Source organism: Larus michahellis, chromosome 1, assembly GCF_964199755.1.
Source record: "Larus michahellis chromosome 1, bLarMic1.1, whole genome shotgun sequence".
In the NCBI taxonomy this organism is placed as follows: Eukaryota; Metazoa; Chordata; class Aves; order Charadriiformes; family Laridae; genus Larus; species Larus michahellis.
In genome coordinates this window covers 86,844,060-86,869,841 of record NC_133896.1, presented here as the reverse complement: position 1 = coordinate 86,869,841, position 25,782 = coordinate 86,844,060, and the positions used below count along the sequence as shown (strand labels likewise).

At 40.7% G+C, this 25,782-nt stretch overlaps 1 protein-coding gene across 2 annotated transcripts in view; it reads right to left on the bottom strand.

The window, feature by feature from the left end:
* Positions 1-1,144: 1,144 nt before the first annotated feature.
* LRP6 (LDL receptor related protein 6) overlaps positions 1,145-25,782 on the bottom strand; it is a 125,273-nt gene continuing 100,635 nt past the window's right edge. Inside the window, exons 12-23 of one of the 2 annotated variants that reach the window (XM_074590034.1) lie at positions 24,729-25,055; positions 20,968-21,170; positions 18,902-19,113; positions 18,518-18,708; positions 13,924-14,133; positions 12,461-12,586; positions 10,850-11,086; positions 9,029-9,139; positions 6,936-7,166; positions 5,566-5,702; positions 4,279-4,376; positions 1,145-2,494 (exon numbers count right to left, since the gene is read on the bottom strand). In XM_074590034.1, the coding sequence (XP_074446135.1) occupies positions 2,203-2,494; positions 4,279-4,376; positions 5,566-5,702; positions 6,936-7,166; positions 9,029-9,139; positions 10,850-11,086; positions 12,461-12,586; positions 13,924-14,133; positions 18,518-18,708; positions 18,902-19,113; positions 20,968-21,170; positions 24,729-25,055 (2,375 nt within the window). In that variant the 3' untranslated portion in view covers positions 1,145-2,202. The remainder of the gene's footprint in view (positions 2,495-4,278; positions 4,377-5,565; positions 5,703-6,935; positions 7,167-9,028; positions 9,140-10,849; positions 11,087-12,460; positions 12,587-13,923; positions 14,134-18,517; positions 18,709-18,901; positions 19,114-20,967; positions 21,171-24,728; positions 25,056-25,782) is intronic. The other variant, XM_074590026.1, reaches the window with a different exon arrangement.

The following is a 25,782-nucleotide window of genomic DNA, read 5'->3' as shown; positions in this document are numbered from 1 at the left end:
ATTCCTAGATACCTAGAATGAAGCTGGGCAAAAAAACTTAGTATGCCAGATCCAGAGATCAACTGCAATAGCCTGGAGACCACCAAGGCTTTTTAAAGTTTCCTCAGGTATCTTGGACCACTATAAAGACCCTTTATTACCGCTGGAATCCCAATGCCAGTTTTCCTTGGAGCTGAAACCAAATGAGGCTCTAGTACTCCAGATGAGCGGCAGCACTAGCAAGAATTACTTGTCACTAATTCTGTCAACAGCATGAATTAAACCCCATGCCACATTTTCAGATTTTCAGATTATTTCTCTTTTAGTTGAAACTGGCTGGGAAACAAGCAACAGAAAACAATAAAACTCCAACGGCACCTCTGAAGAGTTGTTACACCCATACTATGCCCAAAGGCTAGGAGGCAGAAGCTCCTCAGTTCCTTTGTTTTGATAGAGAAGAGTCAGAGGACCATTCTTTGAAGGCATCGAGCACCGTCAGTGGATTTGATGTCAACAGAAGGTGCAAATGCATAACGCCATGTAAGATCAGGTATACTGTGAGCTCCACTACAGTCAAAGCAAACTCAAATACTGCACTGGAGTCAGAGGAGTTAATAATATCCTAGGCCGCCCCTCAACCTACATAAATAATGTTTTCACTTGATTATATACTCCCCCTGTCAAAATCACCATGATGAGGCTGACGGGAGAAGGGGCTAAATATGATAATATACAAAAATAGAGATGCGAATATAAAATGGTTTGGTTAAGAGTATCTTAAAATTTGACATTCACAGCGGTTAATACTAAAGTATTAAACTCACACCATGCAAAAGAGGAGGTATGTCAAAATCATACTGAGCAAAACTGGCTTTACACAAAGAAATCATGAGCAGTTAATACAGCACGGGAATCTCTTCCAATGATCAAAACTTTTTTTTTTTTATGGACAGTTGCTCCACTGAAAATTAAATGCTTCCTTACTAGGAAAAAATAATATATATATTTATATATATAAGATTTGTATACTGTGATATCAATATACACTGAAAGTACTGCAAGGATATATTATTAATTTACAGTAAAACTAACAATCCACGGTTAAATTTATAGTTTATAAATATGCTGTCTATATTATATGTGGTATAAAAATATTTGACATTTTGTGGGCACTAGGTCAAAATAAGGTTTTCTTTTTTAAGGGACTAAAAATCATTCAGGTATATGCATATTACCCTTGTCAATTACGTGAAAATCGTACTGACCTGGTACAAAACAGAATCCTACTGTGTTGGCAAAATGAAGAAGGTAATGTATAGCATGATAATCACTGCATGACAAGGCTAATTAGGAGAAAAAAAGAGAAGTTACAGCAGCCCAGTTCTAGCAGTACTTTAAATAAGGATACCATGATTTAAAGTGACATGGGCAGGAAGAAAGGATGCAGAAGAGACAGGAAAAGCTAAAAAGGAGGAAAAAAGCTAACTTTAAAATGTTCCCAACAAAAATCATCGACATTCCAGAAGAAAGGAGAGAGCTCTAAATGCTCTAGTTTGGTAAATGCATTAAGGAAAAAACAGAGGTGTATTAATTTAAAAAAGCATGTGATTATTTTTCTGGATTCACTGCTACGATTGCTGTATTCCTGTAGAAAACAAAGCCCTTTGTGTAAGGTTAATATCTGTCCTGACTGCATTTTCAAGTTTAACTTTAGTTGCTGGCCCTCCGTAGTTAACATAGAGGTTATTTGGCTACTTCCAAGTATCTATGGTATGCTGCTCTAAGACAGACTTCTTTATTATTAATTACTTTAAACATTTTTGGTATTGACAAACCCCACACCTCACCTCACTGGACAAGTAACACATCCCGGTCCTTCCATTTCCTTATGTGCTCAGTCACTTCACTGGATTAAGGCATGTTTTTGTGTTCCATTTGCAAAAATAAAAACTTTTTGTACAAATGTCTGGGTTCTTTTATACAAAAATTTTTCTTCTTATGGCACAAGCAGCAGTTGCTGTTTAAGAAAATATATAAATATCCTTTTTTTTTTTAATTTCTGTACAAATATCTTCAGTATTCCTCCACCCCATTTAATAACATTTAACTGTACACTGTCCTACCTCATCCTTCGCCAAGAGCTCCCTCCCCCCATCCCCAGTAGAACACTTTGTATTTACACTTTCACGGCGGAGGCAGATAAGGGGGCGGGGGGGCTACCCCTCATGAGGAGTCCGTGCAGGGGGACGGCGGCGGCGGGTAGAGATGGTGCGAGTAGCTCCGCTCCGTGTACGGGGAAGGCGGGCAGCTTTCGTAGTTCTCCTCCGCCGACAGGTACTGGCTGCGTGGAGTAGGCGGCGGGGGGACGGGCTCTGAATCGTAGTTCAAGTCACTGGTATAGCCCTTGGCTGTCGCTGCCGTGACCCTTCGGCTGGGGGCATAGTCACTGTCACAGACATCCGTGCTGCAGGGCGTCGTGGGAGGTGCAAAATGTCGGTAGCTGTAAGGCCTGTAGCTGCAGTGGGGAGATTTATGGAAAAAACGTCGGCATATAGAAAGACGGTGCATTTCGAGCGATGCACCCGCAAACAAGCGAGTGGCGGATAAGCCAAGGTGGAAACAGGGAGCGGGTCAACCTCTCTGCAGCAGATACATCAGCATTACGCTTTTCTCTCTTACACCTCAAACTTGCTAACTGCCTTGCAGAAAGCCCACCTCTGCACTACAGCATCAGCCAAATTATAGCAACTAGTGAAAGGGTTGCTAATTATTTGGTATCTAGGGAAAACAAGCTCCCTAAGGGCTTACTTAAGGTAGAAAAAGTTGCTCTTAAGACAGTGGGGCAGGAAGGGCACGGGGTGGGGGGCAGAAATAGCTGTGTTGCAATTATATAGAGAAGACATTCTGTTTCCATTACGCAATTTATGGATACCAACTTCCAAGCCTAGACAGGGAGACTGAAAATCGCCTGGCACATTCATAGCAGTCAGGAGAACCACTCCACAGAGCAGTAAGTGGGACGGAATTCCCGAAGGCTGCTACCACAAAACGTCTTTTAGAATGAGCCCAAGATAGTTTACAGAAAACGAATTAGAAAGGGAGGTGCTTGGCAGCTACAACCACCAGCATCACAGTCAGTTGTTGGGGGCAGGTGGGGATGCAGCTCCTCTATATTCAAGTCAGAATGTTAGGAAAGATGGGAAGATCAGAAGCAGCAAGGCCAGGGTTTATTTTTGGGTGAGGGAGTATTCAGAAAACATTCAACCCTACACTACATCCCTAATACCGTTTATGATACTAAAAGTCACAACAGCTAACCAGCAATCAGCATGATTCATGCCAGTGCCAAAATTTGGGTTTCTTTCATTAGAAAATTACTCATCATTTTAAAAGATTTTTCATATGGCTGCAAGGGATCATTATAAACATCTGGTCTGACCTTCTGCACAACAGAGGCCATATTTTCTGCTAATGGAGAAGAGATGTCTTTTCAGCCCCAGAGACCTCATTATCCAAAAGCCCCCAAAGGCTCTGTGTTAGGGAGGCATTTCTTTCAGTAGACAAATACAGCGCGCTCTTCTCATTGACCAGATCTGCTAGCGATTTGGGAGGGGAACCTTTACACCCTTGAGTAGTACGTGGCTCATTCTTCATTTTTGGTAACTAGTTATAAAATAATAATGAACTCTAGCATCTTACAGGGAAGGTAAGAAAGGTACATTCAAGTAAACAGAAATAAAGCTTGCATGCCCATAAATATTAGTCACAGAAAATATGCAAAAGTTAGCAACCTTTTTCAGGTATTAACCCTTAATAGGTCTAACTAGAATTTCTGTGCTTTGTCTAGGCCATAATATTAACGTTACTTCTGAACTACTAGCCTCTGCATGGTGTTTGCCTATCATTTCTGATAATTACATAACATGTTATTTATTACAGAAGCCTAAAAAAAAGGCAGGATTCACTCCAGGGTAAGTATTTTTGGCTCAAAGTTATCACGGTACCAGGTTTCTTTTGGCATTTAGCTAATTTCGTGATGAGTGTCGTCATTCCCCCTAAAGCAAAATACCCAAGAGGTGTACCACTAACCCACTTAGCGTACGATTTACCTCGAACAGTGCTGCACTTATATGCACGCTTTGGTGACACGATACATGTGAACCCATTTAAGCACCTCTTTTAGTGCTTGCAGAATTAGGGCCTTTGATTGCAATTCTGATGGAGCAGAGGCTGTCTTTATTCTGCATTTTCTCCACTAACTGCTTTGATCCTGACGGCAGCTATTGTAATAGTAATTACCTGTAGGATCTATGAGTGGATGGGCTGTTTGAAGAATAACCGAATTCCATGGTATAATGTGAACGTTCAGTAGCTGGTGATGGTGGTGGGTTCAAAATCTAAGGGGAAAAAAAAGAAAAAAGCCAGTTTAAAAAAAATAAAGCAAACTAAGGAAACTCAAGAAAACATCAGTTTACAAATTTTCTTTTTAGCACTGTTTAATAGGAACCTTAAATTAAGAACTACATGCATAGCCCCTCCCAACAAACAGGATTTTTCTTCTGTTTATTCCGCAGTTCTTTAACAGACATTGGTAATGCCTCTTTTTACCATTCCCATAGAAGCCATTACTAAGCTCTTCTCAAAAAACGCTGACTGCTGTTGCTATTTTGACATAGCCGGTGCTAAAAAGTAAAGTTGAAGCTAGCTGTTCAACACTAGATTGTCACTAGGGATACCACCGCCCTAGGCAAACTGGCAGATGTCTGCTCCTGCTAGCTGTAGTCCCCAAGTATTATGCTGTTAATAATACTTGCAGCGTGCTGTCCAAGACAAGCGTTTCTTCCCTATACTGGCATGCTCTTGCTGCACAAACAGTATTTTGATTAATTTAAAGATATAACATGATGGGTTGATTCTCAGAAGTGAAAACAGACAGTTGAAGATTTCAGCCTGCACTGACCGAGCATGTAACTTTTTAACACTTTGACAGTGGCTTGGTGGACTTTACATAAAAATATCTAAACCAACAACCACTGATGCTTCAAGTAAAGAGACAGGGAGCCCTCTAGGGCTGGTACCAACTTTTATATAGCATCTAGCGCAGCACACTACCTGTTTGTGACTAGAGGAATGCTATGGAGTTGCAAGATGCTTGTTTGTTTATTTATCTGTCATTCGCAAGACACATGATACAAAACTTCATTTTAATTCCTTGAAAGGTCTATAGAGAAGCAACCATGGTTTTACCTCCAGAGGCACATGGCAGAGTATAATGAAAGGAGATCGCTCTGACGAAGGGATTTTTTTATAAGGATTTTTTCATCCACCCTGGCATTCAACCTAACTTCTTTTCCTGGCACTGAGCGCTCTCACGACTTCTTAAAATTAACTGAAAATTCCTATACTGTTTTAGAAAAAGACAATCTCCTCTCCTTTCCCTTTCAAAATCACTTACTCCATATTCAAACTAGTATATTAGGCTAGAAATTTAAAAGAAAACATTCATCTGTCGATTAATTATCCTCAGAAAAACACTGACACTTCCCTGAAAGTTATTAAAGGTCTATGAATAATAGAATGACTTACTGGAGGAAAGTAAGTGCCTTTGGTACTTGAAGAACTACTGGAAGAGGCTCCTGTGACATGGGCCCTGTCATACGGTGGCCCACTGCTCCCTCCCATAATGCTGAGGGAGCTGATCACAGATTTACCTCGAGACATCCCTGAAGAACAAAGATGTACGTCAATATTCAATTCTTCGAATCAAAGAGAGAAAAGAAAGTTTAAAAACATAATCTAGAGGATAAAGGCAGTATAAGCACAACTCCTAAAACCAAAATTAATCTTCTTGGTGCTAACAGCAAATTCAGTGCTCCTTGATGGACAATTGTAATGAAGACTGTCAGGAAATAGACATGTTGGTTTTGTGTAACTGCTACTCAACTGCAGGACTTGGCACTGGGCTACACTAGAGCTGCATGAACAGAAACAGATTTCTTTCACTCGAATGGCTGGAAAAGACTTGAGAGAACAGGCATTCAGGCACTATTTCTATGCCTCAGAATAAAACGTGAAACTGACTCTGACCACCTCAACTGAGCAACTGAAATTTGTGCAACAGAAGAGAGCGTTTGTGTTCTTTCATTTCCACACTGTTAAGTGAGCTTTTGCTACTGGACTGAAGCACACTGGCAGAGAGGCCAAGTGGGAAACGGAGAGGTATGCCACTGTGCTCGAAATAATGGTGAAAATTCTGCTCAAAGACTCTCTTTATGAAAGCAGGTTATTACAGAAAGCAAAGAAATTTGGTGCATTATTTTAACCCTGTAACAGCCTCACAGAACCTCTATGTTCTGACTGGAACCTGATGGATCCAAAGCCAGGAGTTACAGTACATATTTAATCAATATATACAGAAGCAATGCATATAAATGAAGTGCAGCATTGCGGTTAAGTCTTACTTTTTAAACAGGAGTAGCATCACGGGCTTGGGTTGGTGTTGGGAACTTCATCATGAAACAAGACCAGTTATTGCCGGTCACCGCAGACTTTATACGAAGTTTCACAAGCATAAAAACCTGGTCTACACATCTAACGAATAATTACATAATGTTTAAAGTCCCATGAATGTAACCCTGTACGCCTGTACTGCCATGACACCTTGCTCATGCTTTAATAGTCCAAAAAGAGGCTTCTTTAGTAGCAAAAGAAGAGAACTACCACTGTATGCATATCTATTTGAGCTTATGGTTCCGCGAAATATCTAAATGCTTGTGAATAGCATAGGTAGAGTATCAGTTCATTATTATAAAGAAGGATGGCGAGAAGCCTTGACAGTCCTGGCTTCCAACAACTATGCATCTGGAACAGACATCTCCTGTGCATACATGCACAGTATCCTCAGCTACAACTACATGGTGACAAAGAGCAGGACAAGGATCACACCATTTACTCACCAGGGAGAGAACCTGACAGAGAGCTTGGGTGAGGCACATAACCAAGAGGTACAGAGGCTGGTCCGTGCACCACGTAATCATTGGTCATTGTTTCCCCATCTCCCTTCATGCGTGGGCACAACACCCTCTGGCAGATGAAGTACATCGCTCCAACCACAAAAACTGTAAGGATCACACCAATGATGGAGCCTATTGTGTTGTTGGGCTGTGGCGCAGGCTCCTCTGTTGTGTCTAAAGAGAAAAAGGAAAATCGTACCGTGTAAATTAATCCAACTGCTTCACATACCAGCATCAGTTTTCCTGACATCTTACCACACAGGAAAAATAAAAGCCTTCTCTTCTGTAGAGAGACAACAGCTTTCAAATTAATATATGGGAGGAACAGACAGGCACTGGAGCAGGTCTGTTCAAAGACTCAGAGCGTCCATAAGGGCTACTTGTGCACAAGATGACCTCCAGACACACAGAGAGGTTTCTGAATCATAAATGACAGGAAGTGAACAGCACATGCATGTGCAGGGCGGCTGATGAACCACGTCCTGATCTTGCTTCATGCTGACAGGCCGGGCTATCCTTTGAACTTGATGAACAAGACCTGCAGCCATGACTCCAGATGGCACTGTGCTCGGGACTCCAGTTATGCTTTTTTTTTTGTCATTAAAGATAATGACAACTACTTTTCATGTTGCACCTCATCACATAAGCACCTGGGGTGTCACTCAGTGTAACAGACTGGCACTCCCTTTTCTCAACTGTGTAACCTTCAATTGTGCTGAACAGTAGAACTCATGCACCAATGATGAATTTTGGGTTTGCTGCTATGTATTAAACTATCTAACGTATTCCACATCTGACCCACACTGATGGTTACAGATACAGCTACGCATCAGCTTCAGAGGTGCCATCGTTGTGAGGAATCTACCCGGAATGATTATTCAACAGTCAAAATGAGTGGCGTTCCCTACAACACCAATTCTAAGCAATGACATTTCTGGGAATAACTGACAACCCCCTGCCTGTGCTTCATGAATTTGACAAGAAAAGCAGACTTTAAAGTATTTTCCTGTTCTAGTTGGTGTTTTACATCTTATCCATTACTGAAAGTCTTTTCCTCAACACATTTTCTTCTCCCTGAACACCAAACCCACACTTTAACCAGCTTGTCACAGTCTACAGAGATAAGTAAACAGACTTCTGATCATACTTGAAGAGGGACAGTGACAACTGCAGTCCTACTCGGGGTAGGCTAATTTTCCATCCGCTGCTACAAAACAGCAAAATATATAAACTATAATAAAGATAACTACACATGTCTGTGATAATGTCACTAACAACTTGGTAGCATGACAGAACATCTCCTATTACCCCTTTACAAGATCAAGGGTCCAACTCTGGCTTTGCATTTTCAAGTTGTGTGTGTGTGTCAACTGCCATACGTGGATCTCTAACACAAGAAGAGAGGTACCTATTTACAATTTCTTTTAAAGCACCAACAGTGAAAATGAACTTTTAAGTTGGAATTTTAAAGGCAGTGGTTTTCTTGCAGAGCCCGGGAGATTTCAAGGTAGGGGATATCACATGTTACAAATCATAAATCAAGCTCAGAATTACATCTCTTCAAGATACAAAGGAATTTTTAGAAGGTTTACTCTATAAACAGAGTGCGCCTCTGGTTCTAAAAGCACCTGCTAATAATTCTCTGGATGAGAAAACCATGAAGCAGAGCAGTTATATATAAAAGCCTCATGCTGCTAGAAAGATTATTTTTTTTTTTAAACACTGCACCAACTCAGCATACTAACAGATTATAGTAAACCAAACCTTATATTTCTTTTAAAAGTTTAAAAAGGTAAGTGGAAATATTACTAGCCTGCTCTGCCTCAAACCAGGACATTCAGAATACTAGTTATTTTTGTTATTCCTATTTCACCATGTTGTGCATTAATTGCATGACAGCAGTTAGGAACAGAAGCATTCATTTTGGGAACAATTAATTCGGTCTGGTTGGCAGAGTAAGATCTAACTCATAGAGAAGGTAAGAAACAAGTTTTGGATACTGCAGTCGTGGCTCTGGTCTCAGGTTTCACACTTACAGCATCCTTGCTCATCTGAGCTGTCGTTGCAGTCCAAGTTGTGATCACATTTCTTGCTTTTCCCGATGCACTGCCCACTGGCACAGCGGAATTGGTCGGTTAAACAAAGCACTGGAAAGAGAAGCCCCCACACAAGAAGAGTCAGTATCAAAGGCTTCTACTCTTTAAAATTATTAAGAAAACAAGACACCAAAGCACACAATCAGGAGCATCCTGGGAGAGCTAAGCCTGCTGATAGCTTCATTTCTTAAAATAGCCAGTGGCACACAAAATCCCTCATGCTAATCAGGCATAAAAAGTGATTCAGTGTTCTGTTAGGATATCGCACCTGGTCCTTACTGCCTATTTACAATAGGGACACTACAAGGTAAAGTTACCTTGACTAACTCAGAAGCAGACAGCCACTGAGAACACAGGTACTTATCCCATGTCCCAGGGTAAGTGCCTGGGATAAGTTATTGCAAAATTGCTGTAAGAATCTCCAACTCTAAGCATTTACTGTATTATAAGAGAGAAGAATTAAGTTATTAAAAATAAATCTACCAAACCATGATGATAAAATTGTTTAAGACAGACAAATGTGGTTTCTCAATGCCCTTGTGCTCTTCCTGTAAACCAGAAAACTCCTTGATCATGAGACAATATATTTCACTTGACATTATGTTTTTAAACCAAAATGAAAGACAGAAGATAAAACTGGAGCTTTGCCAGCATACTAAAAAAATAAACTATCACTTTGGGAAAAAAGGTGCTGCAGGCAAGGTGCTGGCTGCTGTTGTTTACACATATTTTTGCCTCCTGTTTCTCATAAATCCAGAAATTCTTTCTGACTTCAGTGGAATTAAGAAGTTAAACTAAAGGCTTTTCTGATCTGTAATCAACGTGAATACTCTGAGTAACAGGGCCGCTGATATCTCCAGCCACTGGATGGTAACTGGGAAGCTAACATGCACAATGTATTTTCAGATGTCGGCATTTCATCTGGTAACAACCACCTTTCATCACACAGGAATTTCAGCATTGGTCTGTATGGTTTTTTTTGAGCTGAAGCACATCTTTTGGAAAGAAATTCTGCCTTGTTTCAAAGACCCTTAGTCTCTTCAAAGAAGGAAAATGTACTGAAAGGATGTAGAGAAGATGCACCCTTTCAAGCTTACAGGTTGTCCCTACAACTCCTCACTACTTGCGCAGTGGGGAAAGGGCGAGTTTGCTCATGTTTCGCATTGTATAGTGGTGGAGTAGTTCAGATTCCACCAGCGCAATCTGTCCTTTCCAAAATTAAAAGAACCTAATTCTCATTGTGTTGGCAACAGTACTTCCATCTGTAATAATGGCTTAAATATTCTCTTTTGCTCTGCTCTACAGGAACAAGAGGTCTCCAGAAATCTCATCTGTCTCTCACTCCCACTTACTCACAAAAGCTTAACTTCATTTTTTTTTTTCAGGTATTATAAAATAAACAATCCCAAGACCTTTACTTGGTACACAGCACACAAAAAACTATGACAAGGTTTTGCTCCACTTTGTAATTCACTCCTAGTTACCAACTTTCTAAAGCTTAAAAACATATTATCTTTGTAATAGTACTTTTCACAAACAGAGCTTAAATCACTGTGCAGGAGATCAAACTTATTTCTATCTCACAGGTGGAGAAACAAAAGTATGGAGTTGAGAAATAACTTCCCATTCAATAGATCAGTTTAAAAACTAGCAGAACCTCAGATCCTTCCAAATCCTACTCAGCGATGACTTTGGGATCTATCATAGTGTCCCCGCACATGACAGCTTTATTTTCATCACAGTCCGAAAGATCCCATGTACCTTCACAGTTCTTCTCATCTGAGTTGTCCTGGCAATTTGCTTCTCCATTGCACCGGAGGGCACTGTCTATGCACTGTCCACTTTCACACTGGAACTGGGTGTCTGAACACACTGGGCAGTTCTTTTCGTCACTGTGATCTTCACATTCAGTGAAACCATCACAGCGCCAGGCCACCGGGATGCAGTCAATCTCACCTGTGAAACAGGTGAACTGCTGAGGGGAGCATGTTGGTGGTTCTTTAAAAATCAAGCAAACAAACAAAAATTAAAAATCCAGGTGAAAAAACAGTAGATCAGGACAGGTAAGGACAAGAAGATCTCAGCTGCTTTGATTTATCAAGCAGCTGATAAACATGCCATGTCATATGGTAACTTCCACCCCCGCTGCCTCCGCAGTCGTTTGTGCAGATCTTGAGCCCCACGTGACTGATGCAGGCTCACATTGATGGAGGTTCATTAGACAAAGAACAAGAGGAACAGAGAAACATCCACACTCAAAACACAGTTTCTTCCCTTCCCACTTCAGCCTCTTACACCCTTCTCTTAGTTAGGTCTTCAAAAGTCAACACACGTTTCACTCTCCCTTCCCTGCAACACAACCGATGGTTCACTTTCTTTTTAATGTTCGACAGTCACTGTATAGAAAATGCTAAAAGGATGTAATGCGCTGCAGATGGATGCACTGTGACTCAATGTCTAGTTATGTGCCCTCGACAGCTCTGTTCAGTCAAAATTCTTTTAAAACGACAAAAAACTGCTCCATCTAGTCAAGTCCCTCTACCTCAACACAGCTGTTAGCTGTTATTTAACATTTACTACAGTAACTGTTAATCTCATGCAGTAAGTAAGTGTGAATTTTTTTTCCTTTTTTTTTAATCCCCCTTTCCTCCCCCCTCTTTTGGCCTGGTATTAAACTTGCTTTGAGAAAATATCTGGATTATGTTAGCTCTTGTTCCATTGTGAGACCACACGTCGCCTTGATGGCGAGAAGATTGCATAATAAATCCATTCAGTACGGTGTCACAAAGAGACCCAAGCACCAAAGTGCCTTTCCTCTCCCCAATTTCAACCCCACCCTTGGAGACACCAGGGCGTAGGCTACAGCGGCCATATCACCACAGAGAAGGCAATTCGCCCTTCTGGGACTGCAGTTCAGAAAGACACACACAGGGTGAGTTTGAAGAGGACAGCAGAGAAGAATAAAACAACACAGACATGGTGCAATATACCAGAACATGAGAATCTACCACTATTTGAAAAAGCAGAACATACAGAGTGACAGAAAAAAAGTAACAAAAAACATACAATTAAAAAAAACAAGTTTTTTTGTGGTCTTAAGTAGACCAGTGGTCTTAAGTAGAAAGGGTGAACATAAATCCTTATTCAACAATTGACTACTGAATTTTTCCCTCTTCTCTTACTCCTTCTCAATACTTGCCGATTTAGCTTGGGGGAAGGAAGGGGGCAAAGAGGTAAGAGTGTAAAAGCATATAACAGCACCTGGTGGGCTGTCACATTCTTTCTGCTCAGAAGACACCCCTAAAGATGGAGACCCGCCCTCCTAAGCCAAAAGCTGAGAGCTCAGTGACACAGAGCATGGGAAGGACTTACCTCCGCAGGACAGCTCATCCTGCAGCAGAACAAGGTGGACTGGGCAAGAGCAGCGTGTGGTGCCATCACCCTTCACGATGCAAATGTGAGAGCAGCCACCATTATCTTGAGAACAAGGATGTTGTCCTGTGATTTTAAAAATAAGAAAGACAGGTACTGACAAGAAATCCCCACCTCTTTTACAATCTTTCAGTGATTTCTTTGGGAGCACAGGACTCCCTTCATTGCTTTCTTCCCCCTGGGGAAAGCACTATTAGAAACAACTCCGAAAAAAGTCGTATTTTGTTACGTGCATTTTTTCCCTTTACACACATCAAGAATTGTCATGCACACTGATCACTGTCTGTGATATGCAACATTATGAGAATCATGACATGGAGGCTCCTAAAACAGTAAACAGTACTCAAAGTATTTTGCTTCTAGTACAAGGTAGAATTAGTTCTGCAGCAAAAATAGTAGCATTAGTAATACAAAAAGATGCCTTGGACTACATACTTCATCTTCTCTATCAAAGACCATTAAAAAAGTAAACTTTTCTAATTTATGAATTCTGAAGCTTTCATACTGTCTCTGAAACTTAAATTAACATGCTCTAGATAAATATGCCTCTTCATTTTAATGTTTAATAAGGACAACATACTTCTCTTGGAACTCCTGACAGATTTACTGAGATTAATTGCAAACAAAACTAGTAGTAGTCTGCACTGATGCTTTAATTAAACATCCCCAGACAGTTTTCTACGCATTTCTCCAAGGCATGCACCACAGCCTATTAACCAGGCCCATTTCCTCCAGGATGACGGCTGCCTTCCTGCTTTAACCATCCAGCTCCCGTTGTTTCAAGCATGTGTGCGTGGGGCAAGGCTATATCCTGGTAAACAGAAAACTTTTAAAAGGGCAGCCATGTTCAACTTAAATTGTTATTTAATACACACTTGCTTTGTGCAATGCAATGTTGTTCTTCTGTCATTTACTTTCACTATGAATTGCCACTGACAAAAATTGCTCACTTCGCCTTCATGGCAGGCAGTCCATTGAAACAGTTACTCCTAATAAAAGGCTCCAGGAGCTGTGCTTGTCTAAACGGAGTAAACACCTAATAGCAACTCACTAGCACGTTGCAGCCGTAATCGTCTACAAGGGATAACTGGACAGTTCCATTGTGCCTATAGACACTCAAATACCAGGTGCCTGGTATGGGACTACCAATAAAGTTGTCATCAGCAACAAAACGTGATACTGGACTTGTGACAGATTTCCAGTCCACGGCCAAATGCCTGAAGGAAACAAACTTAATTGCATGCTGGTGATGTACAGACACAAAACGATACCAACTTCTGGCCCCTTCGATCTGCGCTGATGTCGGTCAGCGACAAGGCAAAACAGGTTCATCTTTCCACGGCCACTCCTTGCCTCAAGCCCCACAGGTACTGTTTGCATTTGCAAACAGGGATTGCACTTACTGTATTCCTGAATGTTGAGCTCTTTCACAGCATGGATGTCACTGAGTTGTGCAATACGAGCCTGGACCTTTGTACGTCCTTCTCGACCAGTCATATCAATCTTTTCAATCATCTGCTGTTGCCTGTCAATCCAATACAGCCAGTTTTCAAATACAGTTAGTCCCACGGGCTGCAAGATATTAGAGTCTTCCAAAACAATCCGGTTAGCACCTGCAGAAGGGAAAAAGCATTTTAGCTCAACTGGAATGAATGGAAATACTATCTCAAACATTTTCTACGCAACTCATACCACTATTTTCCACTACTTTTACAGTACCAGCTAAGCCTACTACAGAAACACAAGCAATCTTGGGTCTTCTGATGCAAGAGTGATGCGTTTTGCAGACAGATGATAATTTTTTTTTTTCCTATTTTCATCAAGACGACAGTTTTCATGCTTCAAATATATTTAAAGTATTTAAGAAGCATCTGGAGTTGGGGATCAGCTCTCATGAGCCTATCCAGTCTTTTATCGATATGATGGGAATTGGTAATTCTTTTCATTCTTCTATCCGTTTTTGGAGAGATGCTTTGTCTTGGCATACAGCAAGGAATAAGAAGACGGATTATTAGCTTGAGTTAACTAATACAAGATAAAATCCAAGTGAAGACAAAGTACTTGGTACTTTTCACATGAATTATGAGATTAAAGTAAACACTTGACTTCTGACTTCCTCATATTGTTTTGTTTCAACTACATTATATTCACTAAGGTTTTCATGATAAATTGGGAATGCTCCTTTCTTCCTAGTGAAGACTTACTTTCCTCGGTTCCTTTAGCAATCACTGGTAGCACTCAAGAAGCTTTAGCTTTAGGCCTCTGAAGAGTATTTTTTGACTTTTATGCCAGATTACCTGGCATTAAATATAGTCAAGAGCAGCTGCCACACTTCATGGTTAACACTCCACATAAACAGAAGACAGTCAGCAGCTGTTTTAAAGATACCATTAAAGGCTGCCCAAAGACAGTGAAGACTTTATAACTCGTACACCGAAGGAAAATATGTTATTCAAAACCTAAGAGTTCAAGAGCGAGGTTTAATCCATGCTTTGTTTATTTTACATGACATGATATAGAAATTAACACTCAAATATTCAGGGAGGTTTATCAGGTTATGAGCACAAAATTACTAACATAAGGAATCTGCTTCAATTTTGAAATACTGAAACAATAGCACACAGTCTAAAATTAGGCCACAGCTTGAAAATTTACATATAAATCCTGGTATTTCAGATATCTGGGCCCACTGCTATGCTTATTCTTCACTTTCACTACAGCAGACAATAGCTTTGCATATGTTCATCCACAAAATAATTTCCAAGAAGTTTTTATATTTTGTCCTGTAAAAATATACTAGTACAACTGAATACCACAGAAAAATGTCTCTACCATACCCACACGAAGATAATGTTATGGGACAAAAGACACAAGTATCTTATGATTTTATAATTTGAGTAAGTTCTGTCCCTCTGCTTTGTTTAGTAGCAAGAATGTTTTTTGGCTTATTGAGAATTGAATCGACAGGATGTCAGTGATGACGACTTACAAACAAATTCACCTATGACAAGTGTATTTATCTCTTTTTTTACTAAATGCATACAGAGTTCAGAAGTTAAGTAACCTTCCAAACATTTAGCAAGTGGCAACATCTAAAGCAGAACAGGCAAACTCAAATATTAATCCTCAGCTAGACTGGGCTCTCGCCCACAACTTTGGAACAACACCAGCAATGATCTGATTAAGAAAAGACGTTGATGGATTCTGAAGGAGGCTATACCCAGACTGATGTAGGAATTAATAGACTAAGTGATGTAAGTCCAACTAAATAACTGCAGCCGTCTATTAACCTGCATGAACATGACTCATTGTATAGGGAAAAGGTAAGAAACAGCAACCTGGATCTCGAGAAGAAAAGCTAAGCTGGGAACAGGGGAAAATGCAAAGATGACAGGGTGGAATATAGTTGAAACTAAGACCTTGACCTACCCAAATGGAGTCCGTACATGCCCTGCTCTGCCGTGCCCATGTCAATCAGCATGGCATTTTGCACTATGCTCCTAAAGCTCTGAAGCTTAAAATTTTCACTCCCTTAATGTCTTAATCTTTCTTTTTATTATTTGTGACCAAGTGTAACTGACTATTTCTGACTAAACGAGACACTGAAATCCCTCCTTCCAAAAACCAACAATAAAATCCAAAGCTGGCTCATCAGGGTGCTAGTCCCCTTTATTGGGAATGTCAGATGAAAGGGAGATGTGATTGAGAGGAGCTTTGTCTCCTGACATGACCATTCTCTTTCCAGCAATACCTTTTACAAAAAGACTTAAAAACAAACAAATAAATACAAAAATCCCGACACACCCGTAGCTCATTCTATTTCCAAATAAAAATTACTTAATTCCAGAATCATTAGACATTTCCAAATCACACTAATTATTCTGGAATAGAAGAACTAATTTCCAAATAGTTTCCATGGTAGGGAGCTAATTCCAGTCATCTTTTCATAAACAACCTCTTAATCATGTGAAGAATCTGGTTAGCTTCAATAGGATCTCCCATTTGGGCAGCATAACTGAGTCCTAACTGCATGCCTGAAGGACAAGGAGGGAAAGAACTGCATGACATAAAAGGCATTCTAGCTCTCCTCCTCTTTATGAGTACTGGCATCTACAGAGTCGACAGACCAAGAGACTGTGCATGTTTTAAGAAGTTAACATGCAGAAAAGTTACTCTGCTGGTCAAAAGAGCCTATTAATCAGCATTCCTAAGCACAGGAATGCATCTCAGCAGTTAGCAATTTATCGTGGTGATTATAGCAATCTATTTGTCATGCAAATGCCAAAAAGCAAGAGAGGTTTTGGATGATTTTTCTTCATGTTCTTCGAAAATATGGCAAGCTTTTACTACACAACATTGATGATCAACAGCCACATCTTTTTTAAAAAATGCAGAATCATTAAAGCCAGACTAGATTAGAATTTAGACCCTTCTCCTCCTCTGGTGACCTAATTCCTGGCAGATAACAGACGCAGAGAAACAAAACATGTATGATATTCTGCTGCTGCCCGTTACTTTATGCATGCAGACCCTGGATCTGGGATAGCCTAGAACATACTGGCATACACCATAACACTTTTCTAAAAAAAAAAACCAAACAAACCCAAACCAATTCACTAACTCAACTTATGTGCTGTGTTTTCAAAGAGTGAACAGTCAGGATACTGCAGTTCATTAGTGACCCTGAATCCCCCAGTGACACACCAGGTTAATCAGTGAAAAAAAAAAATTATGTTGCTGAGCCTCAATTCCAATAATCTAAAAAAAATGAAATGTTTTCCAAAACAAAACCTGATTCTAGCAGCTTAATAAAAGGCTGAAAATCATACTGGTGTCAGTGGGATTACATGCTGCTACTTTGAACGTAGGTATCATTACTACAAACCACCATACTGTTGTTTTCAAACTTGCTCACAGATTGCAAAGCATGCCCTTATTTCCTGACGCGTGGACTTATGCTTCTGATAGTAGAATAACACTCAGCTGAAGTACAAGGATATTCAAACTGGGGATGGACTTACTGCAGAGGAACAAGAAATTCTGCCACTGCCTTCCACTAGCAGCAGAGTGAGGGGGTATATATCCCATCACCTAAAAGAGACGGGTTATGTATGTGCTCAGAATGTCCTGACATTCCCATCAGCAACAACCAGCCCAGCTCATATCACAACAAATTACTACCAAAGCCACATGAGACAGCTGAGCTTTCTGGATGTGGCTAGTAAATAAGAGACATCTCAGTCTCTCTCACTCAATCTGACTAAATGATTTTCCCCTCTTCTCTTGCTCCAGTTCTGGTTCCTTGCTGGACTCTTGCTGAACAAATTCAGCTTTCCAAAACAACAGAACACTGTTCTCTATTTCTCTTTCTGTATATCGTTGGTAGGTTATTGTTTTGCTTATGTGGTTAAGTGAGCTGAATCAACTCATAGAGGAGGTCAGACAAGCAGCATAACCAACCTTAGGGAGCAGGCAAAGAGAATTCCGTAGCTGGAAGAGGAAGGTTTTTGCCTTTTGAGAACAAAGGGATGTTAGAACTGCTCTGTCCTTCTCACATCACTTCACCCTAAATGACAAGTACTTAAGTGACCTGCACACCTGCTGCTTTAACTCTGCAGCAAAGACTTTTCCACAGACGGGAAACTTTCCTCTCATTGACAGTTTACTGCCCAAAACCCAATGCCTTTAAAACCAACCCTCTCCCTCCCCTTTCCAAAACGGTTGCAATTTATTGTGAACTGACTTTGGGAAACCACACAAAGGTCTTGCAGTGAGAAACTGAAGTAAATAGCATGTGTAGCAATTAATAATGCAAATCATAGAGGCATGAGACTGTAAAGGCACGCTGTGTGAATCATGCACATTCCCTGGCTGGGAATTTAGGGAGCGATTAGAATCACGGTACAGACTGTTTATAGTAGGAAGGAAAAGAAGACACCTTTCTCTGCATTCCCCCACACCCCACAGATGAATCACTGAATTAAAGTGCTACTCTACCTGAAAGGTCACTGCTTTCAATTCTCCGCAGGTCTGAATCAGCCCAGAACAACTTGCCTAGCTGGCTGTCAATAGCTAAGGCTATGGGCTTGCTCAAACCACTGAAAAAAAGGACCTCTCGTTCAGTTCCATCCAAGGCTGCTCTCTCAATTTTAGGAGACCTTTCCTGTAGGTTGGTGAAATACATGTATCTGGAATAGAAATGATTAGAGGAAAAAAAGTTTATTTGATCTTTCCACATTTTTGCTACATGACCATGACATCTTAACAAACGTCAAAGATGTTTTTATTCTTACAAACAGAAACCAACCAGCAGTAAGAAAACAGTTTGATTCTCAAGACCTTCAGCCTGAATTCCCCCACATCACTCTTTCAGCTACATACCCCTTCTCTGGATTCACCACAATAGCCCTGGGCCTGTCTTGATCTCCTTTGAGCACCACTCCCATGGGTCTCCCATCCAGGCGTGTCACATTGATCACATTAGTGGCTTCACAGGTCCAGTAGATATAGCGGCTGTAGATGTCAATGCTCAGGTCATAAGGCTGCATATCTAGGTTCTGATTGGGAACTGGACTTGTCACAACAGTAAGGCTCTACAAAGGAAAGAAAAACAACCCGCAGAAGAGCATTTAATCTGATCCAACGTGAGCAATTTTACTTGCTATGGATGCACCACATCAAACTACTGCTCAACAAAAGGAGGCAGCCAAAATACTATCATAAAGTAAAGAGACACCCTGGTCCGGTTGCCCTACCAACACCTTTAATCAGATATAGACACTTAGTCCTAATGGCTTGTTGTAATGGCAATCATGTGAGTTCATTGCAGGTCATAGACTTACTAAGTTTGACCAATAAATCCAAAATGTCTCTAGGTTCAAAATTCAGGGTCAGCTTCCGCATTTCCTCTGCTTTCTTGACAACTCTAAGTTCAGTTTGGATAGACCCAAACTCGGCACATTTAGCACTCTACAACAGAAATGCATCACCCCTAATTCCCAAAGCTGCAGATGAATGGATAAAAACACAGGCAAAGTGAGGCCAGGCAGCACTTGAAATTCTTGCCTCATTCTTCTCCACCATCCCTGCCATCGCACTTGGGGGATATAACATAAGGATGAATAATAAATGGGAAGGCAACTCTTGACAACAGAGAGAGAGGATATCAGCTAGTGTAAGACAGTGACTTTAGAGCATTTCCAGCTAACACACTCTGCTTCAAAGTTCTTGCCTTCTACTGGTCCAGACCTCTGGAGTTCACATGACTTTTTTTTTTAATTTATTATTTTTTTAGAAAGAAACTGCATAGTCTCCCTGTAGTGAAAGGTGAACCTAACTGACATCTTTCATGAACTTTTAAAAAAATCCGAAGAGGATTGATAACTCACAAAACACTGCCTTACATAATCTTTTTGGAAAACTTCATGCTTTTGAGGTGAGCAGCCTCCACCCTCTCACCCCCAAATTAAACTTCACCAGAAAATTTGCCTAATTTTCTTATTTGGCTTGTCACCTCTATGAAAGGGTGTGTCTACAAGCCTTGCATTTGTTTATTCTGCTGAAGCTGGCAAAAACCTGGTGCCTTTGACTAGTTTTGGGTGTTAAATTATTTAGATATTCCAAAATTAAAACCATCGCTAAATTGAGTTAAGGCTGAAGGGCATTTCAGCAGGATCCAACTACCACCACACCCACCATCAGAAACCACACTCTTACAAATTAAACTGAATATAGCACCTCTGTGTTGTTCAACTTAGTCTCCTATTCCTCCTTCATTCAAAAAATCAGGAAGAAAAAAAAAGTCTACTTTAAAATGTGAAAATGAATAAGCAGTCATTGCTCTCAATTAACCTCACTAAACCTGTATCTATCACCTTTTGCCTTCTACCTTCCCCAGTCAAATATGTTTTCGCAAGCCTGCTACATCCCTTACAGGTCACTGGTTTCAACCTCCTCACTCAGTGCCTCTGTAGTTGACAACAGCTCTCTTCCTATCCAGCATGAGAACCTGGGAGGCTTCAGACACAGCTATGTGCTCACAAAAGTCCCACCCTCTTCATTTCAGAGTCAATGCCTCTGCACCCTGCTCATTTGCAACTCTTTCTTCTGTCTCACACACTCCGTTTCTCCCAAGACCCTTCCCTTCCATGTTTCATTTCTCTCAAATAGGGATTTCCAACAGCCCCCAGCCAAAAGACAGTGTTGAGCAAGTGACGCACTGGCAACAACAGTATCTTTAAGTTTGCCTTAGTTTTCCATGTTTTTTTTTCTTGCTGTACCTCCCAGATTACCGGCTGAGGACTCCAGAAACTCCAGATGCCACTTGTTTTGCCAGTCAGTAATCTAGAGAAAGTCTGTGTATCTAAATTACTCATGTATAATCATTCATTGTTGGGTGTAGGGCATGCCTCCCTCATCTTTTAGTAATTCCATCACCCACAGGATACCTGGCTGCCATCTTCCTGTGCCTTCCGGATGATGTTCTGCCGAGAATCAATCCAGTACAGCTGCTTATCCAGGGGGTCATAATCGATGGCTCGAACATTCCTGAGACTATGGATAGGGAGTATGATATCCGGACTCTGCTGCTCATCTATCACCATGCGATTAATTGCATTCTTCTGACTGAACAACAGAAAGGTTGTAGGAGCTTGATGGGTTAAAAAGAAAAAGGAGAGTGAAAGGGTTACACATAGCAATAATGCTGGGTATTTATATGTTCAATAACAACAACTGCGATACAAAACCAGACGGTACCTATCATTTCATTCCCCTCCTCCCTCTGCCTTTGCCAAAAAAAAAAAAAGTTTAAAAAAATCAAAACATAATAACCCCAATGTCTGATTGGTTTGGAAAGACTTTCAATTGACCTCTTTTTACTATAAATGTCTGAACGTGGATGTGACAGGCAAAGATACTTTTTTAAGTCGCAGGACCGATGCATGAGAAAGCTTCTGTCAAAAATCACCTCAAAGAACAACGGTCAGCCATGCCTCTCAAGGAACTGAGGAACTGACAATTTTCTTTCTAAAGGGGTCTCAGGGAAATGGAGCTCCACTATTTTGAAACTGAACCTTTTATTAGGTACACTTCTACTTGTAGAGGAAGCTGAGCAAAAGCCAGCACTGGTTCCTTATTTAGAGGTCCCAGGGAACAGAGGTTGCCATTGGAGTGGTTCAGACCTGTTCCCACAAACACTCTTTCTGCCTGCACTGGAATGGAACAACAACTAATTCACAGGAAAATCTCTTAGGTTTGTGCAAGGCTGCGTTTTTATAGAAAAATCTATTCACTCTTCCCAAAGGCATTATCTTTCTTATTTCTAGGTGTTCATCTGTAACTGTTAACCTGCAAGCAGAATAAAAATATGATGCTCCTCTCCAGCTTCCCAAGACACCTAGCAAAAGTTTCCTGGAAAAATGATTTTTTTCTTATAAATACCATCAAACATCAGAAAATAAGACTTCTCCACCCCATATAGCTGTAGTTTACTGTCTGTATCTTATGGTAAGTGCACAAGGCATTTAATATATCCTTAAAAAGAAATTATCCCTGTATTACATAACTGGGCCAGAAATCAGAGCAGGTAGTTAAAGCATTTTCCCTTTTCACAGCATTCTTCTCAATAATGGTCTACCTGGAGCCACTGCTGTGCAAGACAGCACACGAGCCAGCAGCCAGAAATGCAGTTTGCAGCCTCCCTGAAGTTTGTACAATCAATTCTCTATAGCACAAGTCTGGAGAGATTAGCAGTGGGACACTGCACTCATTCAGTCCAGCCTGCAGAACAGGTAAAGGCAGCACCTTGGAAAGGGGAGGTAGCAAAAGTCTTCCAGAGAACATCGTCACCTTGCTTTGTTATTTTAGGCATACACTTTGAACCTTTATTCTGGCTGCTGGAAAAAAAAATCTGGGGGTGGGGAGGGGAGTTTCCTTGGTAACTAACATTCAATCCTAACATCCTATAACAATCAGGCCTAATTGCGAGGTATTTTTGCTTTCTGGAAAACCTGTATTTCCCCTCTAAGCGTTTCTCCAATAATTTAAGCTGCCTTCTACTTAGCTCTAAACTGTAGAAGAAAGCACAAAAAAAAGCCAAGCAAAGTTTATATGAATGTGTACAGCAAAATAATAGATTCAGAAAGCATCAGAATTCTTACCAAGCAGTTAAAAAAGCAATGGAAAGGGAAAAAAGCTTAAGATATAATGTTGCAGGTAAACATACCATCATAAGCACCTAAAATTCTTTCCACTTCTCCCCAAAGACACCCTCTCACTGTCTAAGATTGCCTGGCTTCCAACTTTGAATTGATGGCTCATTATAAAAAGCAAGAGCAGAATTTTCCCCCTTGAGTTGCCACATCTCTGAAACAGTACCAATTTCAGAAATCCCTTCCCAGTTTTCATCATTCTCCCTCCCAACAGTCACATATTTTAACTATATTTTTTTGGCAGGCAAAGGGAGTGCAACGAGCACGTCCCCTGTGTAACGCTGCCTTCAAACTTCATGACGTGTGGTAGGTTTGATGAGATACTAGTTCTCATCAGAGCAGCATGTCCTTCCCGTAACTAAAAGAATCTATGCATGCATCATGAGCAGGGTGATCCAGAAGGGAGGAACCGGCCTCTAGACAGGGCTTGGACTAATAATAACGTTCAGGAGTACATAAGCAAGTAAAACAGGCAAGAGAAAGTTAAAACTATTCATGCTCCAATTATAGTGGCCAAGAGAAAAATTAAATTATACACAGAGAAGCCTAAGTCTCCAATTACCTACAAATGAGAAGTTGGAAAGTTCCCAGGTTTGAACATGGAAGCAGGAAAACTTCTAATATCTCACGAACAGCCTTGAACCATACTGTGGGGAAACGGTTCTATTTGCTCACGAGATATTTCCTGTATTTTTCTCCTTCCTTTGTTACCAAGAACATTTTAACAAGAAAACATGACCTTTGATTATTTTGCTACTTATTCTCCGCTGGAAGTCAAATTCCTCCACCTACAAAATCACAGTCATCACCAGAGAGTTGAGTGCCAGCCACGCTTCTAGCTCACAGGAAGGTGCGAGAGAATTAGAGTATAAAAATCCAGTTGTTGTGCAAGCGCCCCTCGTAACAACAAAAGGGAAAAGAGTACAGGACACATGGGAGGTTAGACAAAACAGAGTTTTCTGAAAAGCATGATTTTGATTTTCAAAAAATGCCATGAGGTGCCATTTGTGGAATGAGGTGCCCTGCTTTTGGCTTTAAGACAACAGCTGGATCTCTCTACTCATGCATAACTGGGACAAGATACAATCTGTCTCTCAGTACCATGAATCTCTTCACCCACTGACTAATCTGAATGACACCAATGGAAATCAGCCATCCAGTGTGGCTGCCAAAATTATGAGAGGTTTACTGGCAGCCAGTTATTGAGGGATGGATAAATTATTTGGTTAGAAACTAATTACATACAGCCTGAGGGGCTGTGTGGTTCATATTCTGCACAACAATAAAGAAAAACGGGGCTTGGCTGCACTGAAATCAGAAATCTGAAGTGCTGGCTTGACCATGGAGTCAAGCCTCTCCTCATCGAGGAAGAAACACTTTTGGGGGTACAAGAGTGGCCCACCTCAGCATCTCATCAGTCAGCAGACAGAACTACTACAGAATTAAATCCTGGCCCACCTAAAGGCTATGCAAAGTCCAGAATATAGACCAAACTATCACATATCGTTTACATCAGACAAGATTAGAAATAAATAAGCAAGTAAGCACTTGAGAAGGTTTTGACAGACAGATACAAAACCAAAAGCATTTTGAGCCTTCCTGCTTACACAGATTTAGCTGAGTCACTTAAAAGATTCACCAGAGCCACTCTTCTTATTTTACTCTGATACTGGTCTGTTGCAAGATTTTTTTTATTTTATTTTTTTTTCTTGCTTTCAATAGTCTATCTTCTCTAGAAAGTCAGTAGAATTTTAATATTAGAAATTTATATTTAAATATACCCTGCTTCCTATGGAGGAAGGGAAGCTAAGGAACCAAAATTTTTTCAAATACACATTTGGTATTAAAAATAGAAACTAGCTTTAACTTGGCCTATCAGCAAACAAGCTTCACCATCTCACATAAAAATAAAACCCCTCTTTCCTCCAAGTACAAAGCTTGCATCTGTTACTAAATGCATCTGCTTCTCTGGTTTATTTTCCTTCATTACAGCTTACCACTACAAGTCCTGTTGTCGGAGTTCAAGGAATAGTGAGCTGGGCAGCCACAGACAAAACCACCAACAGGGACTGCTAAACACAGGTGAGAGCAGTGGCCGTTGCTGGAGGCACACTCGTTCCAGCCTGCCTGCCTGGAGGAATGGAAGACCAAGATATCCATAACGTAATCCAAATGCCCTTGGATGATAGTTCGGTTCTGGCCACTGGTCTTGTTGGCTCGTTCGATGCTACGCCGACTCCAGTCTGTCCAGTAAATGTAATCCTGATACTGAGTCAAACCGAATGGGTGAGGCAAGTCATCAGCTATAATCTCACGGTCAAGGCCTGTTTCAAAAAACGAAGGGAAAGAAAAAAGCAGAATTATATGAGGACAAACGATATGCTGTTTAATGCTGTTGGACATGTCCCCTGCACAAAGTTTAACACATAATTATAAGTTACTGTTTCATTATTACACAAGAAAATTACAAAGTAATGTACAATATTCAAAAGACCATCCTGAAGTCTCAGAGCCTATCACAGAAACGTGCTAATGCTGCTTGTGATTCACAGAAGACAATGTATTTTACTAAAGAAAAGAGTCTCAGCTTTGAAAACGATCGTGGTTCTCAGAAAGATTCGGTCCTTTCCCTCCTCCCCAAAACAAACACGTTCCCTCTGAAGGAGATGCAGGACTCTGACACTGTATTCCCAGTTCAGCATCTCTCATGCCACATTTGGGTCTCTGCCCGCTGCTTACAGAGAGAGAATTGTTATGAATTTAATAAAATTCTACACTGTATTATGAGAAAAATTAAATGCACAGGGTTAAACTAACCTATCTCTGGACTGCTGTAACAGAAATGAGCAGTCAGACACTCAAAGTAGGAAACGGATAGTTGTGTATACTGTGGAAATGTTAGGAGACCTTAAGGAGCAGGGAGGGGGGAGGGAGGGGAAATGATTTCAACCATGTTATTTCAACCACTTCATTACCATGGGATGTCCTACTGCCTAGTCACAGAAAATGAACAGGAGATTACGAAGAGAAGTCTTTGCACAGAGAAGACGA